Source organism: Uloborus diversus, chromosome 4 (assembly GCF_026930045.1).
Source record: "Uloborus diversus isolate 005 chromosome 4, Udiv.v.3.1, whole genome shotgun sequence".
Taxonomy (NCBI): Eukaryota; Metazoa; Arthropoda; class Arachnida; order Araneae; family Uloboridae; genus Uloborus; species Uloborus diversus.
Window position 1 is genome coordinate 135,228,135 of NC_072734.1, and position 17,894 is coordinate 135,246,028.

General features: G+C 31.9%; 1 protein-coding gene across 1 annotated transcript in view; it reads left to right on the top strand.

Annotated features, from left to right (window-relative positions):
* Positions 1 to 17,894, top strand: part of LOC129220846 (histone lysine demethylase PHF8-like) — a 37,722-nt gene that overhangs the window by 5,603 nt on the left and 14,225 nt on the right. The window contains exons 2-12 of the mRNA XM_054855277.1: positions 1,137 to 1,195; positions 3,693 to 3,853; positions 5,153 to 5,294; positions 5,457 to 5,652; positions 9,668 to 9,918; positions 10,008 to 10,114; positions 11,912 to 12,003; positions 13,207 to 13,290; positions 14,695 to 14,802; positions 15,707 to 15,972; positions 16,388 to 16,578. Of these exons, the coding sequence (XP_054711252.1) occupies positions 1,137 to 1,195; positions 3,693 to 3,853; positions 5,153 to 5,294; positions 5,457 to 5,652; positions 9,668 to 9,918; positions 10,008 to 10,114; positions 11,912 to 12,003; positions 13,207 to 13,290; positions 14,695 to 14,802; positions 15,707 to 15,972; positions 16,388 to 16,578 (1,657 nt within the window). The remainder of the gene's footprint in view (positions 1 to 1,136; positions 1,196 to 3,692; positions 3,854 to 5,152; positions 5,295 to 5,456; positions 5,653 to 9,667; positions 9,919 to 10,007; positions 10,115 to 11,911; positions 12,004 to 13,206; positions 13,291 to 14,694; positions 14,803 to 15,706; positions 15,973 to 16,387; positions 16,579 to 17,894) is intronic.

The window sequence follows — 17,894 nt, forward strand, 5'->3', positions numbered from 1 at the left end:
CATTTTGTGCATTGAAAAAGGAATTCCTTGTAACGCCAAAACACGTGTCTGCAGTGTTCCTGCACTGTGCTTTTAACGTTGTTTTATTTCCTTTTATTTTTTAAGCAAAGGTATTTTTATATTTTTTATAACTAATTTTCGTTTGTAGCAAAAATCCATTTTTAATATAAAAATTCCATAATTTCTAAACTTACCTTTTTTGCATAATTTTTAACAAATAAGTTTTTTTTAACTTTGGGGACATTAAAATAAAGATTTATTCCATTGAAGCATAACAAACTTCATTATTCTCGAAATTTAAATTTGACTTATAAATTTTTTTTGTAAATGATTGCAGAATATAATGCTTGCTCTTTTTTTTTATAAATTTTAGTATCTGTCTTGGACAATATTCAATTTTTTGCAACTACTCGGTATTGGCCAAGTATCTGATCAGAATTTGGCCGAGTACCGAATACTCGGCAAATTGGCTGAGTACCGAGTAGTTACCGAGTACTCGGTACGTCTCTAGTACGTATGTATAAAAAGGTATAGGTACAGTAGGCCCCCGATGATTCGGATTAATTAGGATACGACTCAATATGGAATAATGAAAATCTGGATTATCCGGAGAATGATAAAAGTAATAAAACATACTTACTGAAAATCACCTTTATATGAAACTCATAAACAGTAAACATGTTTACTTTGTTATTATAAAGTCTAATTTCTGTACAACTTTTGAATCAATTTTTTCTCTATTGAGAAAATTTATTCAAAAGTTGCATTGCCAAAAAAAGGGCACTTAATCAACGACATAACTTGGTCTTGCTTTAAATTAATGTTATGGGAAGTTGACTATCTCTCCTCAAATTAAAAAAAAAAAAAAATCCATCAAATCGATCAATTCGTACTAACAATGTACGAATTTGTGGGTTCTATGGTATTTTCAAGTGTCTGAGTTGCAAATTAAGCATCATATCTGTTTACTTATGGTTATAATAATTTTATTTATCAGGTACATTAAAAAATTAAGATTTTCCATTAAAATTTGTAAGTTCAGTATCTTGATGATGGCATAATTTATAAAATGTATTCATGCTTTCTTATTCATGTTCCAATTCAAAAACATTGCAAGATAAATTGTTTTTTAATAGGCTGTGCAATCCGGAACTCCGGTGTTTGTTAAAGAGTTACGATCCAGGCATTTTAAGAAGTAAGAACATCTTTTCGCTTAAATGTTCAGTAAAGTTATACAATATTTAAAAAATAATTTTATTTTTAGTCAAATGTGAACGAATCAAACCATATGTTTCTCATATGTCTGGATGTGTCTAAATACTTTTTCTCATGCAAAAACTACATGTTAAAATACTAATTAAGCTGTTCTATGACAGATCTTTTAAACCCATACAATGCTTTTTTGCTCAAGATGTAAATTTTTAATAAACATTCCAGAAACTATTGTCATGCGAACAGGGCTGTAGAGTCGGGAGTCAAAGGTTTAGAGTTCCAAGTGTCAGTCATTTTTCCTCTAAGTTCACAACTCTGCCAGTACTTGCGGAGTCAAAGACTTTGAAATTGCTAGAGTCTCATTTTCCCTCTGACTCCACAGCCTTGCATCAAGGAGAATGTATGAAAATATTCTTATTAAAATAAGTTACTTTATCGGCATCACATACATTTTGGAAGTCTGTGAATAACTCAGAAATAAAAGAAGAAAAAAAAAGTTAAGAAACTTTACATATTGCTTTATGAAAGAAAATGCATTAATGCAAATGTATTACAGTGGTAAAATGTATGTTTGGAAAAAAAAAATTTTTTTAAGGCATTGACAAACATTCCTTTCAAGAACAGACAGTGGTCGCTCCAGAGAAATTTCACTATTAACATATTTATTTACAATCAAGGTCTTATAAATGTGAACATTTTATTCAACTTGAAGAAGTTATCTACTAAAGGTTTTCACCTATGAGTCATTCCACGTCAACTGACCTAATTTTTAAAATCGTCCTTATAGGGATTTTGCAACTCTTATTAGTCAGAAATAGTTTTTTATTAATCATTTAAAAAGTTCTTTTGCAACTTAAATATGTTAGAATCAGAAAAGTATTTTGTTCAGGAAGCAGAATGATACATTAGACAGAACAAGATAGTTTTCTTTTTTTATCATATTTCATTTGCAAAGTATCTTTTTAAATGATTAATAAAAAAACTATTCCTGACTTATAACAGTTGCATAATCCCTATAAGCCGGTTGTCCACGGCATTCACCATTCTTTATTTATTGTAGAACGAGATTTTCTCGCTAACGACAAATAGTATTTGAGGCTCATTTTTTCCCGCTTGTCTGAAAGAACACCATCAGAAAGAAAATTTATTTTTATAGGAAAAAATGTTCTTTCTCATGGTACCAACGAAAAGAAGATGCAAGGTGACAAACTTGAGCTACAGGGCATTAAAAACAGGCTATTCTTCAAATGAACTATTTTGATAGCCACTTTGGATGCCAATATCTTTTAGAAAATCAATATTTATGCTCTGCAAGTATAACCCATTAAAAACATGCATATTGACAATAGAATTACAAAGTTCGAGCATTTGAATTATTTTTGTTCAGAATTTATGACATTCTAAAATCCAGAAAAAAAAGTTTCTCTGCTGGGTTTTGTCAAGACTTTGCAAACTTGCTACATAAAAGTTAATAAACCCAAATTCACAAAAATACTAGAATGTATTGACAACCAAAAGTACTTTAAGCTCATAAAATTTCAGGTTTCCAGTGTTATAAAATATCCCATAATCTGAGATTGAACATGGCAATTCGTTACGACAGATATAATTTCAAGCTCGTTTTTTATCCTTATTCGAAAGAACACCATCGAAGAAAAGACCTATTTTGGAAGGAAAAAATGTGTTCTCTCTAATAGTATAAACAAAAAGAATATGCAAGGTGACAAACTTGAGCTATAGCGCTTTGAAAATAGGCTATTTTTCACTTGAACGGTTTTGATAGCCACTTTGAATCACAATATCTTTTTGAAAATAGATATTTTAGCTCTGTAACTGTAACCCATTAAAAACAAACATTTTTACAATGGAAACACGCTGTACGAGCTTTTGAATTATTTTTGTTCAAATTTTATGACAACTTAAAATCCAGGAAAAAAATTTCCCATCTCGCTTTTTCACAAGTTCACGCTTCATGCTACACAAAATCTAACTAGGTCAAATTGACAAAAATACTTGAATATACAAACGGTCAAACATACTTGAAGCGCCTAAAATTTCAGGCTTCCAGTGTTATAAAATTTCCTGTAAACTTGATGTAAACCCTGCAATTTGGCACAAAAAGCTAATCCGCCATCGGATCACATTTTTCGGAGATCCTAGATCCTCAGGATTTGGATCTAGGAGGCTGAAAATTTGCATAGATTAGTTTCAAGGGCATCTCTACTCCTCTATAAAATTTCATCCAAATTGGAGATGGTTGAGTGGGGACCCCTAGGTCACTTGACATGGAATGACTCCCATACATTATAATTTTCAAATTCAATGTTTACTTGATTACGTTTTGTCTCCTATTTTTATGAAATTTTATTTTTATGTAAAACGACAAAATGAAATGTGCCATAGAAACACATGTACTATTTTCAATGCTTAATTTTCAGTAATTTAATATGCCTAACATAATTTATTATGAATTTTTTTAGTGCTGATGATGTCATCATCCATTTGCGTGGGCCGCAGCTTTCTTTACCGTACTTGATTCAGAATGGTTTTAACTACCCTATATTAGTAGATTCTAAGGTTGGACTGGGTATCCAAATGCCATGTGATACATTTACTGTGAGTGATGTCATGGATTATGTAGGTAAGAATAAATTTTAATACATTATTGCTGTAGTTACTTTTCTGTTTGAATGAGTGAGTAAATTTTCTTTTGAATTATTCATTTAGGGACATAACATTTCATAGTTTATGTTCTAGTAATGTCTTTACTTCAAGAGTAGTTTGGAGAAATGACACATGAATGTAACTGCAGTCCCTTTAATTTTTATTTTACGCAATTTTACCCCTTTTAAAGAAAAAAGTTAAATTATATTTTATTGCTCAAAATAAAAACAGCGAGACCTTGTTCACATGGACTTGAAAACCCTTTTCTAGAGGACAAATTTTTTTAAGTTCTTCAGCAAATAGCACTTATGACTGAATCAAGTCAATGTGTGTGTTGAGGAATAGATACTTAAATAGACAGGTAGGTCATGTCATTGAGATATATACACATATATATATATATACATTCATATAAGCATATAGAGTCTTATAAATTCTGGCCACCTGGTCATTCTGGCAATTGACAAAAAAATATCTTGGCTGCTAGCCCAGTGACAGATTTTTTTTTTAGTAGTCTGGAACGACCAGCCATATGGGGGCTGTTACGCGGACCTTTCGTGTGGTAAAACCTAAAGCGCGCCACTGAAAGGTGCGATTAAGTGATGAAAAGTAGTCTGAAACGCAGATGAAAAATCAAGAAATAGTCTGAGATAAATAGACTTAGATTAATTGCAAAATGTAAATCGGCTCCGAGAATGTTTAAAAAAGAAATGCCCCCAAAAAAAAAAAAGCATGCTACCCATAGATCATATCTCAGAAAACATTGTACAGATCTTCATTATCTGTAACTTAAGATTTTTGTGTGTCCCCCTCACCGCTAAGAACTAGTCTGCAGACTTTTGCAGGAATCTATGACTCATGTAGCGCTGTTTCTGCTCCCGGGAAAGCTAGCACTTTCAGAGCAAGAATCTTTCATAAGCCATATTGCACCGAATTTTCCTATAAACTCAGAGATAATTTGTCTTGCTAGTAGAGTTTTTTCCTAGCTCCTAATATATAAAATATTTTGTTGGTCTCTGGGTTCATATACCGTCAGTACAAAATTTCTTGCAATGTCAGGCTTCCGGATCTCTCTTAGAAAGATTTTGGGAGATGACACAAAATGGACTAATGCACAGAACAGTGCATACTATTTTGTTTTTTGCCGGTAGTATATCTTCGTTTATTTTATTCTGTTGTTCAGCATTCTGTTTTGCCTAAAGTTGTCTTTGTAATACATTGCTGTAGATGTGATTGTTACTTTTTCTTTTTTTAAATTCACCTTTTTCTCATTTAGGGCCTAGTTTTCCTTTGGATGTAATTGACGTAGCAAGGCAAGAAAATATTCGTATGCCAATGTCAGAGTGGGTGGAATATTTTAACTGTCCAGTTCGCAGTAAAGTGTACAATGTCATTAGTTTGGAATTTTCAAAAACAAGGTACTTTCTAATAATCATGTCATTACAAATTTTATGAGTATCTATCAGTTAGGATTTAAAACATTCCAATTGGAAAAAATTTACATTATGCAGCAGTACAAAAATTATTTTGTTCAAATTCGATTTTTTAATCTTACCATAATCTGCTGTTTCTTTTTTCAGTTTGGCTGAATTAGTGAAACCACCTACTATAGTTCAAAAGTTGAGCTGGGTTGAAAACTATTGGCCAAAGAATTCTGAAACTCATGGCCGTTTTTGTCCCCAAGTCATGAAATATTGCCTTATGAGTGCTCAAGATAGCTACACTGACTTTCATATTGATTTTGGTGGTACATCTGTCTGGTATCATGTGCTGCGTGTAAGTATCGATCATTCTTATAAAAATATGTAAGATTTTATTTCTGTATTGTACAGGTTGGCCATAATTAAGCAAGCAACCCTACTTTTAAGTTGTCTAGTGACTAAACTATTGCTCAGAAATTTTGTGTAAATGTAATGAAGGGATAAGAATTAGAGCAAACAGAAAAAAGTATTTCAAATTTTGCCGACGGAGGGCATTTTAATAAAATGCATTTCTACAACTAGTTCAATATTTAGATTTCACCTTTTTCTTCAGCTTCGTATTCATTGTCTTCCAACAATTAGCAACACTGCTAATTGTACAATAGGGTGGAACAAAAATGACCTTAAATTTTTTTTTCTTTTTTTTTGATTTGCCGTAGGGGAGAAAAGTTGTCATTTAAGTTTTAAAAGAAGCAGAAGAAATTTAATTGCTTTACTACAACATCTTTAGGTGCCGCAACGAGCTTAAAGTTTGATAATAACCGAAATTTCCATTTAACAATGAAATTCCTTTTTATGCTTTCCTACTGTATATAACGGCACGAAATATGACTGTAAATACATTTTTAAGCATTACATTAGGAAAAAAATACTAATTACAAAATACAGTTTTAAAAAAAATCATAATCTTTACTAATAATAAAGCTGAGAGTCTGTCTGGAGATCTAGATCATTGTCTGGATCTCTATGACGCGCATAGCGCCTAGACCGTTCGGCCGATTTTCATGAAATTTGGCACAAAGTTAGTTTGTAGCATGAAGAGTGTGCACCTCAAAGCGATTTTTCGAAAATTCGATTTTGTTCTTTTTCTATTCCAATTTTAATCACATTTACCCGAGCAAAATTATAAGATGGGCGAGTAAATTACCAAGTTGTCATAACGTGGAACCGTAACACGGGCAAGCCAATTGGCGAGAAATTCTTCTTACATTATTTGTAAATATACAAGCAAACCAAATGACTTTTTAATTTTTCTACAACGTGCAAAGCCGTGCGGGTATCACTAGTATACTTTAAAAGACTTTAACTATTCCATTTTTACCATTTAAAGTATTCTTAATGATTTTAAATGAATGGTTAAACCTGTGTGATGTTTGTGTCTACTTCTTTGACACATTAAAGTGTTTTTTTTTTTTTTTTTGTACCTAATAACTCTTGAGTCGATTTTTCATCTCCTGCGACTGAACCTACTTTTTAAGAACCGCTTAGGGGTTACAAGTTTCACTTTGAGCGATTAACTAGACAAATGTTTTACCAAGGGGGATTCGGTTATTTCATTTTCACCCCATGAGATCAAAGCGATGTAATCTTTGGCAGCAAAAATTATTTGTTGAACTTTAAACTTCTTAACCCAGCCTCTACTTTGTGTTCTTGCATTCAACACACGTCGTAATCCAAGTTCTCTTACATTTTTACGCTCTTTGCATAACATAGCCAAATGGAGATTTAATGTTGCATCAAAATATCCATTTCTTTTTATAACCCGGTCTATTATGTTCTTAAAATCATGAAAGAGATATCGTGAATGTAAGATACTTTCAAATAAATGTTTAGAAACGTAAGTACGAGAAGGTTTTAACTTGATGTTAAACCACGCAGGAGCATATGCATTGCCCACTTGATCCGTAAAAGAAATGGATCCTTTCTTGAAAATGTATGAATGAATTATTATTACTATTAATATATTTCAGTATTATTATTTGTTTCAAACAATTTTAGCAAAATGCCACGCCCATATAAAGGAAACTATACTTTACTACACTTTGACAATGTACTGAGTCAGAGTTTTGAGATTTTCAGTCGGATTTTTAGCTGCCACGTACAATCGAAATATACAGTTTGCAAATGTAAGTAATCTGGAGTGGGGATGTTTTCCCAGGTTCCTTGAAGATAAATCTAGTGAGCAAGTCCCACTTGATATAGTGACACACATATCCAATACATATTTGTGATCGATACTTATGTCCTGTATGTTCTCAAAAAGAAGGTTATTTTCAATACGTAAGGGAGAAACCACAGGAAGATTAGAACAGGTTTCCAGCTGTTGACCTATTTTGTCTTTAAATTCCTTTGCTTCTTTTGTTTTACAATCTAAGAATCCTTTAGGCTTCTATTCCTGTTGTCTCAAAGAAGCTCTTGATCAAATGTAATCTATTCTGGAAACTAAAAAGTCATATATATTTTACTTACAGAAAGATCTTTTCCAGCCGCACAATTTAGGCCGTGTCTAATAAAACAGTAGCATTTCATTATATATTCGTAAGTAGGTAGTAAAACTTCGTTGAAATCGCTAAAGATTCCAAAAATGGGACATTCTTACGTTTGTCTCGTCTGCACTTGTTTAGACTGAGCCATTGCAACTCACAACAATGAAGTATCTTACCAAGTAACGAAATTTTACGTTACTCACTAACTTAACTCGAGAAATAAATTGACACTTGATCTGAGCTTGGCCCCACTCACACAAATTACTGCTGACCAGCCCCGCCCCATTTAAACATCCGCTGCTGCAATGACACAAGCTCCTAGATGCCAGTGCCTTCGGCAAAAAGTGCGTCTTTGCGAAACTTACTTTGCTCTGCGGCACCTCAAGACATAATCCGAACAACAAAAAACAGTTATTGTGTGACCTGTTGAGCATAAAAATTGCTTTTCGACAGCATTTGAAGCATAAAGATAAACTTGAAATTTTTTTTAAAAAAATTTAAAATGTAGCAAAAATTGCAATTTTTCAAAACTTTATGCTCTTTGTGGCACCTTGACTTGCTTCAATATTTTCCATATTTTTTTTACATCTTGTTTGCATGAAAAGGCAACTTTTCCGCACTACGACAAATTGAAAATCAAAAACTTTTTTTCGTTGCACCCTATTGTACAACTGTAAAATACAAGCTGGTTTTATGCAACTCGATATTGAAATAAGAATCTTTAGTAGAAGGTTAATTTTAGAATTTATAATAACTAGCAAATTCTAATCAGCAATGTTATTTTTTATTATGTACAATTGATATTTTTGTAACTTTTTTTGTTGTCTAGAAGAAATTGACAAAAGCATGGGAATTTGAGAAACTTGATTTTAGTTGCAAAATTGATTTCAATAAATTGTGTTGAATAAGTTGTGAAGTGTATTTAAGTGGTTTATTTTTTTAATCTGGAGAAATTATAAGATTAGATAAATTTTTTCACAAAATAAATAAATCTTTTATTTTGTGAAAGAAGAAATAATAATAATAATAGAGAAATAAAAGTGCAGCTTCTGAATCATTCCCAGCAAAATATTTAGAGCCAAAGATTTCATATTAAAACTGATTGTCAAAAATTCTCTATGCTGTGACGAACTTTTTTTCCCAAAATAATGTGTGGGATACTACCCAAATAAAAAAAAAATACCTAAAAATAGTTCTTTTTTACAAAAATTAAGGAAATTCACAAAAAAAAAAAAAAAATACTTTTTTTTTTGCAAAATACAGACCTAAAAATAAAAACCTGGATTGACCCCTGTGAAGGTATTTTTATTTTCAACAAAAAATAAGTGACTTTAATTTCAACTTCAATAAAGTTCTGTTGTAAATAAAATCTCAAGCATTTGAAAAAACACTCAAAAAATTAGACTGTTTTCCAATTTTAGTCTCAGCCCTAGAACTAAAACCTCAACTGCTGACATTATGATTTAATTTTGTGTTGTTAAAATGTTAAAGAATTTATTTACAGTAAGCGACAGACAGTACAAAAAGTACAGCACACACTTTTATTATAACTGATTGCGTTTAAGTTAGAGCTGTTCTTTTTACTTCCTTTTAAATAGTAAAGGAATTATTGTATTCGCGAAAAAGTTTTCATTCACCTGGAACCAATTGGTTTCTAAGCCCTCTTCTCTTTTCTAAATTCGGTCACTCAGGATGTGAAATTACCTGAGGGAGGGGGGGGGGGGCTGAAAGCTAAAAAGATATAAAATGGCTGCGCAGCGTCCTGCCAAATTAGCTTTGAGTCAAAACTACTTTGGATCTAATTTAATGAAATTTGCTTTGCAGGGAGAAAAAATGTTTTTTCTAATTCAGCCTACACCTGCTAATCTGGCTCTTTATGAACATTGGATGGCATCTTCAAATCAAAGTGAAACATTTTTTGGCGATCAAGTTGATGTTTGTTATCAACTGCTGTTGACGCATGGCCAAACTCTCTTTATTCCTACTGGCTGGATTCATGCTGTTCTTACACCTGTAGATTCTCTTGTGTTTGGTGGGAATTTTCTGCAAAGCTTAAACATACCCCTGCAGCTTCAGTAAGTCAATTCCTTGAGTCTTTACATTTGCATTTAGTGATTCATTGTTAATGTGGTGTGTAATGGGCATTTTCTATCAATGTTTGCAGCATTCATGAAATGGAAAAAAGAATTAATACTCCAGAAAAGTATAAATTTCCAACATTTGAAACTGTTCATTGGTTTGCAGCACCTCACATTCTAGAACAACTCAAAGGTAATGATCTCATTTATTTATTATTTTTTATTAGTATTGTTATTATTATTTTTTTTCCCAGGTATTTTAGCTTTAAGCAACTAATTTCTATGATCCATAGTTTTTTCCATGCTTGTTTTTAATTTTTTATTACTTATAATGTTGCATCTTTTTGGTAAATCATTTGTTCAATATTTAGTCAAGGATGTATTAGAAAATTTTACATAAGAAAGAAAAACAATAAATAATGATTTTTTAAAGTCATACACTAAAAAAAAAAAAAGCTGTTTTTATTTTCAAGATTTTCTAAGAGCAATTGCATTTAGTTACATATACAGTGAAAAAAGTAATGTTGACTACCCTTGTAAGTTGACCACCTGTCTAAGTTGACCACTATTTTCAGGCACAGAATTGGATCTTATCATATAATTCAACCTCTAGGCTGACCACCTGCTAAAGTTGACCACTAAAGTAGTGTACCGCAAGTGGTCAACATACACAGGTTTCTCTGTATTTGCAAGTCAGTAAACACCCGATTAACGATGAATGGGTTGTTCACGTTTATCGGCAAGCATCTCGGGACAACCATATTTAATTAGGAAAAGACTGCTGCTGTTGTGTTTAAAAGAGCCAGATGGGAACTTTTTCTTTGTTGTGTTTACGCTCTTTAGTGTATAAAATACAGAAAAAACAGTTACCAGAAATGGGTAGGTTTGCCTTGTATTGTTAATATCAAGGGGGTGTGTAATCTATATTCCCGGAACACCATTAGTGGATTCTTAAACTAGCATCTTTCAATGTGACCATAATTAACTTTTTGTCCATTCTTATTCAAATTTGTTGATTAGAATTGATGATTAAACATAAGCCAAGTTTTGCAAATGATAAATAAAAATGCAGCAGTAAAAAGAGTTCTACTTATTTTATTTATGTATTTCAAAAAATGTATTTATGCTTTTCAAAAGCGATTTGTTAGTTATACATTTTTTAATTTTAACACTGCTCAAATAGGTTGGTCAAATAACTAAATTTGATTATATTGTAAGAAAAATAAGTTTTTTTCTGTCAAATACTTTTTTGTGTATTTCCTGAAAATAATTGTGTTCAGCTAGCATGACCATTGCAAGTTTCTAATAGGACCATAGCAAAGCAAGTGGGACCTTAACTAGTGTATTCCAATTTATTTCAAAATATGTATATAAATCCTAATTGAAAAGGAATGAAAAAATCACAGATATAAACGTGCAATTTCTAAGTTCTAAACGTGCTCTTTCTAAGAATTAGATTTTTCCATGAACTGGAACTGTAGCATTTGTATCCAAAAGAAGAAAACCTGTATGCACGCCCAGTCAACCGTACACATTTTCACTTTTTGTATGAGCCTTTAGTTTTGTAGAAAAAGCATTTTTTTCCCCCTCCGATTTTAAATCTTTCTGATCGACAGGTTACTCAGGATTTTTACTATCTGGTACCCGTGCCTCCAAAATCATTCAAATAATAAGGAGCCTACTGTATAATAAAACCAGCCACTCAGAAAGACTTCTTATTAAGGCTTCAGTTTTTCTTTAAACTGTGCTGTAAATTATAATAATAATAGTAACAAAAGCAAAATATTTTAGATTATGGTGACTATCTACATTTGCCATGCTTCAGCATTAAAAAAATAATATTAATAAGTATCTGCTTGTTTTATATTCATGTGTGCAACATTAATTTTAAGATCTGTCCTAAACATTACTACAATATGAAATTATAATCGTTGTTTAAACTGGCAGTTTGTGTATCACTGAGATTTTAACTACCTGCTTTTTTTAATAGATAATAACGTCAGCAAAAGAGAACTAAGTTATTTAGTAACAGGTGCAAAGGCATTAGTGTCAGTCTTAAAAATCTGGAGTTCTGACAGCCAAGTGAGTATGTTAAATGTGTGATATATAATTGCAAGTAAATATTAGTAACCTGCATGTCAGACTGTAAAAATAGCTTAAAAGTTTGGTTAAATCTGAGAAAAACTCACACAAATGAAAAATGAATTATTTTTGTTTTATAGAAAGCATTTGGCTTATTTGTACTATGTCTAAAACTAATTTTTTACCTTTATAGTGATACCTTTAGTATATTACTCTTTGATTTGCTACATATCTGGTAGACACTTTGTTCGAGTGTTCATTTTATTTTATTAACTCCATACGCAGCAAGGAAGGGGGATTAGAAGTATAACATGTCTGTGGAACCGTAGCTCTTAAACAGATGCACCAATTTTGATAATTATTTTTTTGTTTGAAATGCGTCTCGATCGAGAGTGTTCTTAGCTAGGTTTCATATTTGACTTTAATTACTGGAGTAATTAATTGAAAACCACAAAGAGTAGCACTTTTTACAACTCTGGTAGTAAAAACTAATGTGCACACCTAAAATATTTGTACCAAAAGATGGAGCTAATTTCCCTGCATTAGGTAGAATTTATTTGCAATTTCCAAGTAAAATAGAACCGGAATTATGTAACCTTTTAAACTAAATTTTAAATATAATTTTTAACCTTCATTCCTGTGATTGGTAACAATTGCATTGTTAAAGAAGATAGAGCTCAGTGATTTGAAATGTTTATATGTTGCCATTTTGTATTTGTTAATGAATAAAATACTTGTAGTTTTTAGTACTTAAAATCAAGGCTTTTAATGGATTTTTAATTTTTTCTCATGATTCTGCTTTTGTGACTAGCAAAACTTAGTATAACTGTAATAATCTTTCGTTTTCATTGTTTTCCCATGTTATCTTTAAAAAAAATTAATATATTTGAACTTTATATTTTTTCTGGCCTGGAAAGTTAATTATAATATGTGATGAGATAGTCAGTGGTCAGGTTTTTTAATTTAATTTCAACGTTCTTTCTATCATTTGAGTGCAATTTTGTGAGATGTTAACGTTTTTAGGTCTTATATTAAGAATGTTCAATTTACAAACAAGTTTTGATAAAGTATTGCCCTCTAAATTTGAAGAAGTTAAGTACTTTCAATCTGTTTTAAGCTCTGAATGTTAATTATTAAATTAAAGCTGTAAATGTTAGAAAGTATTGTCTTTTCAAATAATTTGTATTCTTTTTCCATTTGTAGAATCATAAGCATGATGATGTACCTCCGGGGATAAATGTTACAAAGCTTATAAAAGATCTTCAGAGGGAAGTAAGAATTGCTGAGGTATGTTTTATTACAGTTTTTGTATGGAAAGAAAAATGATGTCTTTTTTTTTTTTTAATTTTATTTATACCTATTGAATTTTGAATATGCTGCCATATGCAAGTAAACTGCAGTATCTGCAGAAATGAGTTTTCAGGACATTTGAAGAAATGTGTGTTGGATTCAATATTAACCATAGGGAAATCTTGGAATTAGACCTTCTTTCTCGCCTTTTTTTTTTCAGCGAAAGCCAAATAAGCAAGTGTGCACAATAAAGCTAGCATACAATAGATGACAAAAATGCAAAAAAAAATGAAACATTTGCAGTTACTGCCCTTTACCTGCACACTGCATTACATCATAACTGCTTTTGAGCCATTCAATGTAATGTTGTATATCTGTACAATAAGATATAAAGTGGAGAAAATAATTGAATTCTGTGGTGAAGATGGTACCAATATGTGGGGAAGTCTGTTTCTTGATATACCATGGTTGAGTTTGTCATAGTTTTTAACCATGAGCTTTAAAAAATATCAGTTGTATGGAGTATGGGATTCTTAAGGATTTCAGACAATAACTAAAACAGTTTTATCCAAGCCTTGATGCAATCTGTACAATCAATGTAAAAAAATTTAAATGTTTGAAAATGGCTTTTGGAAAATAAGGTCTGCTATCATATGCATTAAATATCATGCTTATTCAAGTAATGAGCCAAAAAAATCAGTTATATGGAGTACAGGAATCCTAAGGATTTCAGGCAATACCTAAAATGGTTTGATCCTAGCCTTGACGCAATCTGTACAATCAATGTAAAGAAATACCAATGTTTGAAAATGACTTATGGAAAACAAGATGTGCTGTGTAGTCATATATAATGTGACTGTTAGTTGAAACAGAACAATTTTACTTATGGAACAAAACCCAGTGGCACAACAGTCCATGAGGGCCAACGCCCACTTTGCGCATCTCAGTTTTCCTGGACTAGGGCTCCGGGGGGCAAGGCAGATGTTCCGGTTTGGTGGGCAGCCGAATGGGGAACTCCCAGGGTTTAGTTCCCAAGCACATTTGGCACTCATTTTATCAACCTGCTGAAGGGGTGGATGGCAAAGTCGGCCATGCCCAACCCGGGATTTGCTTAAGGAACTCACTAAAAATGTTGATCTGGATACTTTTGGCATTTTTTAATTTTTTGTTTTAAAACTATCTACCGGTGATTTTCTAAGAAGAAAAAATACATAAAAACATCATGCAGTGTCATAATTGTCAGCGCAGTTTACTCTTAAGTTTCAAATTTCACCTGTTACAATTTTAGCATAACACTAACTAAAAAGTATCATTATGCTATTTGAAATATTACAAAACATGTAGAAATATTTTTGTAGAGAAAATATATGACCAGTAATATGCAATCTTTTTCTCTTTCAGAAATATGCAAGCACAAAAAATCCTGCTATTGCATCAAGAAAACCCCCTTTACGGCAGAAGAGACAAAAAGAAATTATACCTAAACCTGCAAAAAAATTCATAAAACAAGTATTACTGCTTTTATATTTTTGTTTTTATTTTCTTTATACACTAAAATCTCAATTTAATGTTTCAATCTGCATGTTTAATATTTTTTTGTGTATAAGGTAGGGGTCATTCCATATTAAATCAAAAAACGGGCCATGCCGCACCAATTTTTAATTTGATGAAATTTGGTAGCATGTACCAATATTCTACACCCCTAAACTGTTATATATATATATATTTTTTTTTTTTTTTTTGGAAAAATTTTATTCATGAGATATAGCTATTTTTTTGCTATGCAGATGAGTTAAATTTGGCATTTTTTGATCCTTTTTTCTAAATGCTCTAGTAAGTTTATTTCAATTAGTAGAAAGATCAAACACTGCTTATTGTGAAGCTGAACTTTTATTTGCTCGTAAAGAGAAACAAATTAAGTTAAGCCTGATTATAAACTTTCCATGGCCAATTCATGGTTCAAAAAGTGCTGTTTTCGTCATTTCAAGCCCAAAAAAGTCGGTGTTGAACTTATAGTAGGAAGTTAGTTCTTTTCCTGTTGCAGTTAGTTATGCACACTAGAAGCACAGAAAAAAGAAGGCTGATTCTAGTAGTTCTTCATAATGAAAAAATTGATTAAAATGGTGAAAAAATAAAAAATGTGCTTTTTAAATCCCAAAAAACAACCTGTGGGTTAGGTGATACAAATTTGAAAATGCTAGGGTAAAATGCTGTTACAAATAGGTAAAATGCTGTTACAGGGCTGAAGAAAAAACAAGTGCGAGTTACACAGCCCTGATTTGAATCATTCATATTTTTAATTTTGATATAACTCTAATAGATTATTGACAATGGAGCAATGTTTATGGATTTAAGTTTTTCACGATGATTAGTAATAGTTTTTCTTGTGCTTCAATTTTTATTGTTTTTCTAGGTTCCAACCGAGTCTGAAAAGAACCTGGATTTGGTCTCCAAGTTTTCTCTGAAGCCAAAAATGCTGCAAGGGTCAGATCCCTTTTATGAAGGTTTTGATTTTCAGTCTCAAAACTCTGAAATGCAGCTACGCTTGCAAGAGTCAAAGATGATTTTTGATCAAATGAATTTGGATTTGAAGTCACCTGTTTTCCTTGACCATTCATTAAAAAGTGGTGCAATATTAAGCAGGTCAAATGCAGTACCTTTTGGCATCGCAAATATATGGTAATTATTTTAGTTATTTTTTTAAGCAATATACATAATGTTATAGTAGAAAATTATCAATCTAATTCTGCATTAATAATTCCTAATTGTAAAGTAAGTAAATTTGTCTCTGCCTTCTAGCTGTGTGTATCTTTGTGCAATCTTTAAGTATAGAAACATCATGAGTTACGTAAGTGCAACAATAGAAATATTTTAAGGTACAGGATAACAAGCAAAAAAATATCTTTTTAACAAACAAAGTGTATTCAGAATCTGGAAATTAAAAGTGCCACACACATAGTTTTCCTAATTTCTTGACCACTTTCATCCTGGTGCTGATTTCTACCTTGTGTAAAGTGGAAACTGTGATGGGTATTATTATTGTTCAGTTTTCGTATTTTATATATTTTTCATGTGGATTTTTTTTTTTTAATAGTAAAGAAGAGAACAGCCCAGTGAAAAAAGAATCAGTGTATGATTTTGTGGACTCAGATGATGACAACTTAGTTGTTGATGAAAATCCTTCCAACTGCAAGAAACAAAGGCCTCCAGAATACAAGAAGCATGCTGTAGCCCATGACATACCTATGGATCTGCCTCCTAATGCACTAAAATTACGTTTTTCTTGTAAGTCTATGCACATTTTCTCTTCTGATTTATGTAAGCTAAAATTAATCTAGTTGTAAAAATCCAAATCAGTGCACCTGAAAATTTTGTATGTTAAGTCATTTTTGCACTAAATAAATTTTGACTTAATGTTATTGAAAATTTTTTAGCACATACTTGTAACTACCGTGAAGCACGATTTATGCATTCTTGAAGGGACTGCATGAAAAAAAGCGTATCAATGAAAAAACATGCAATAGGTATACGTTAATGTGTATTAGACTCTTTAGGGACTAATTTTAAAAACGTATAATTGATAAAAACATATAAAAGATAAACATATAAATGGTGCTTCACTGTATAAAAAATTTCCAGAAAAAAAAACTGAAAAGTGATACAAGTTTAACAGAAATGTTCTTTACATAAAAAAATCAGTTAACACATAATTATAAGTGTTTTTTGATATGAAATATTAGAAAAATGCACTATGTTTTATGTAAAGTAATTTTGTGCATTAAAATGCATTTAATTGTTATTATCAGGGATACCTACCCCTGAAAAAAAGCAAGGGTGTACTCCTCACCCCTAAATGTTGTGAAGACTCCCCCCGCCCCGCAAAGCAAGAACCCCTCTTAAAAAAGGAAAAAATACCCCTCAAAACAATTCTCACTAAAAAATTTAATAGCATAGTATGCGCCATGCACCCCCCCCCCCCCAGGTGGGCACCCCTGATATTGTAGTATGAGTACTGGTAGTTTTGCGACATTCAACAAACCGTACAGAGTTCGGTTCAAATACAACATTAAGGAAACAATACATGCAATGGGTGGGCTGGTTTTTGAAAGCCAGTTTTCTCCAACTGTAGTGTCATTGGAAAAGATATCAGTGTTCTTAGTGCAGGTGCTCAAACCCAAATACCATGAAATTAAATGAATAAAAAGAGGGCTCAACCGAACAAGCACTGCGACGAGAGGTCGATTGTACTAGTCCCCAAACAGAAGTCTTAAAACAGACCAGTAGCTGAAGCAAAATTCAGCAAACACCTAATAGGAATATCATAAAGAATATCAAAAAACACTTCACAATCACACAGAGTGTGAGTAATAGTTTCCTCCTTAAAGAGGTAACCTCTGCAAATTGGATCATTACTGACACCCATTATAGCAAGGTGCCACTTTAAGGTATAAAAAGACTAGTAAGAAGACCAAAAGCCTTCCTAAGTCTATTTTTGCTACGAAGCCTATTGCATTTTTGGCATGTGATCCTCAAAGAGAATCGGGTTTGTCCTCCTTGAAGTATGAAGTGAAAAGGGGGGTGCTTGAAACTAGCGTGAGCAC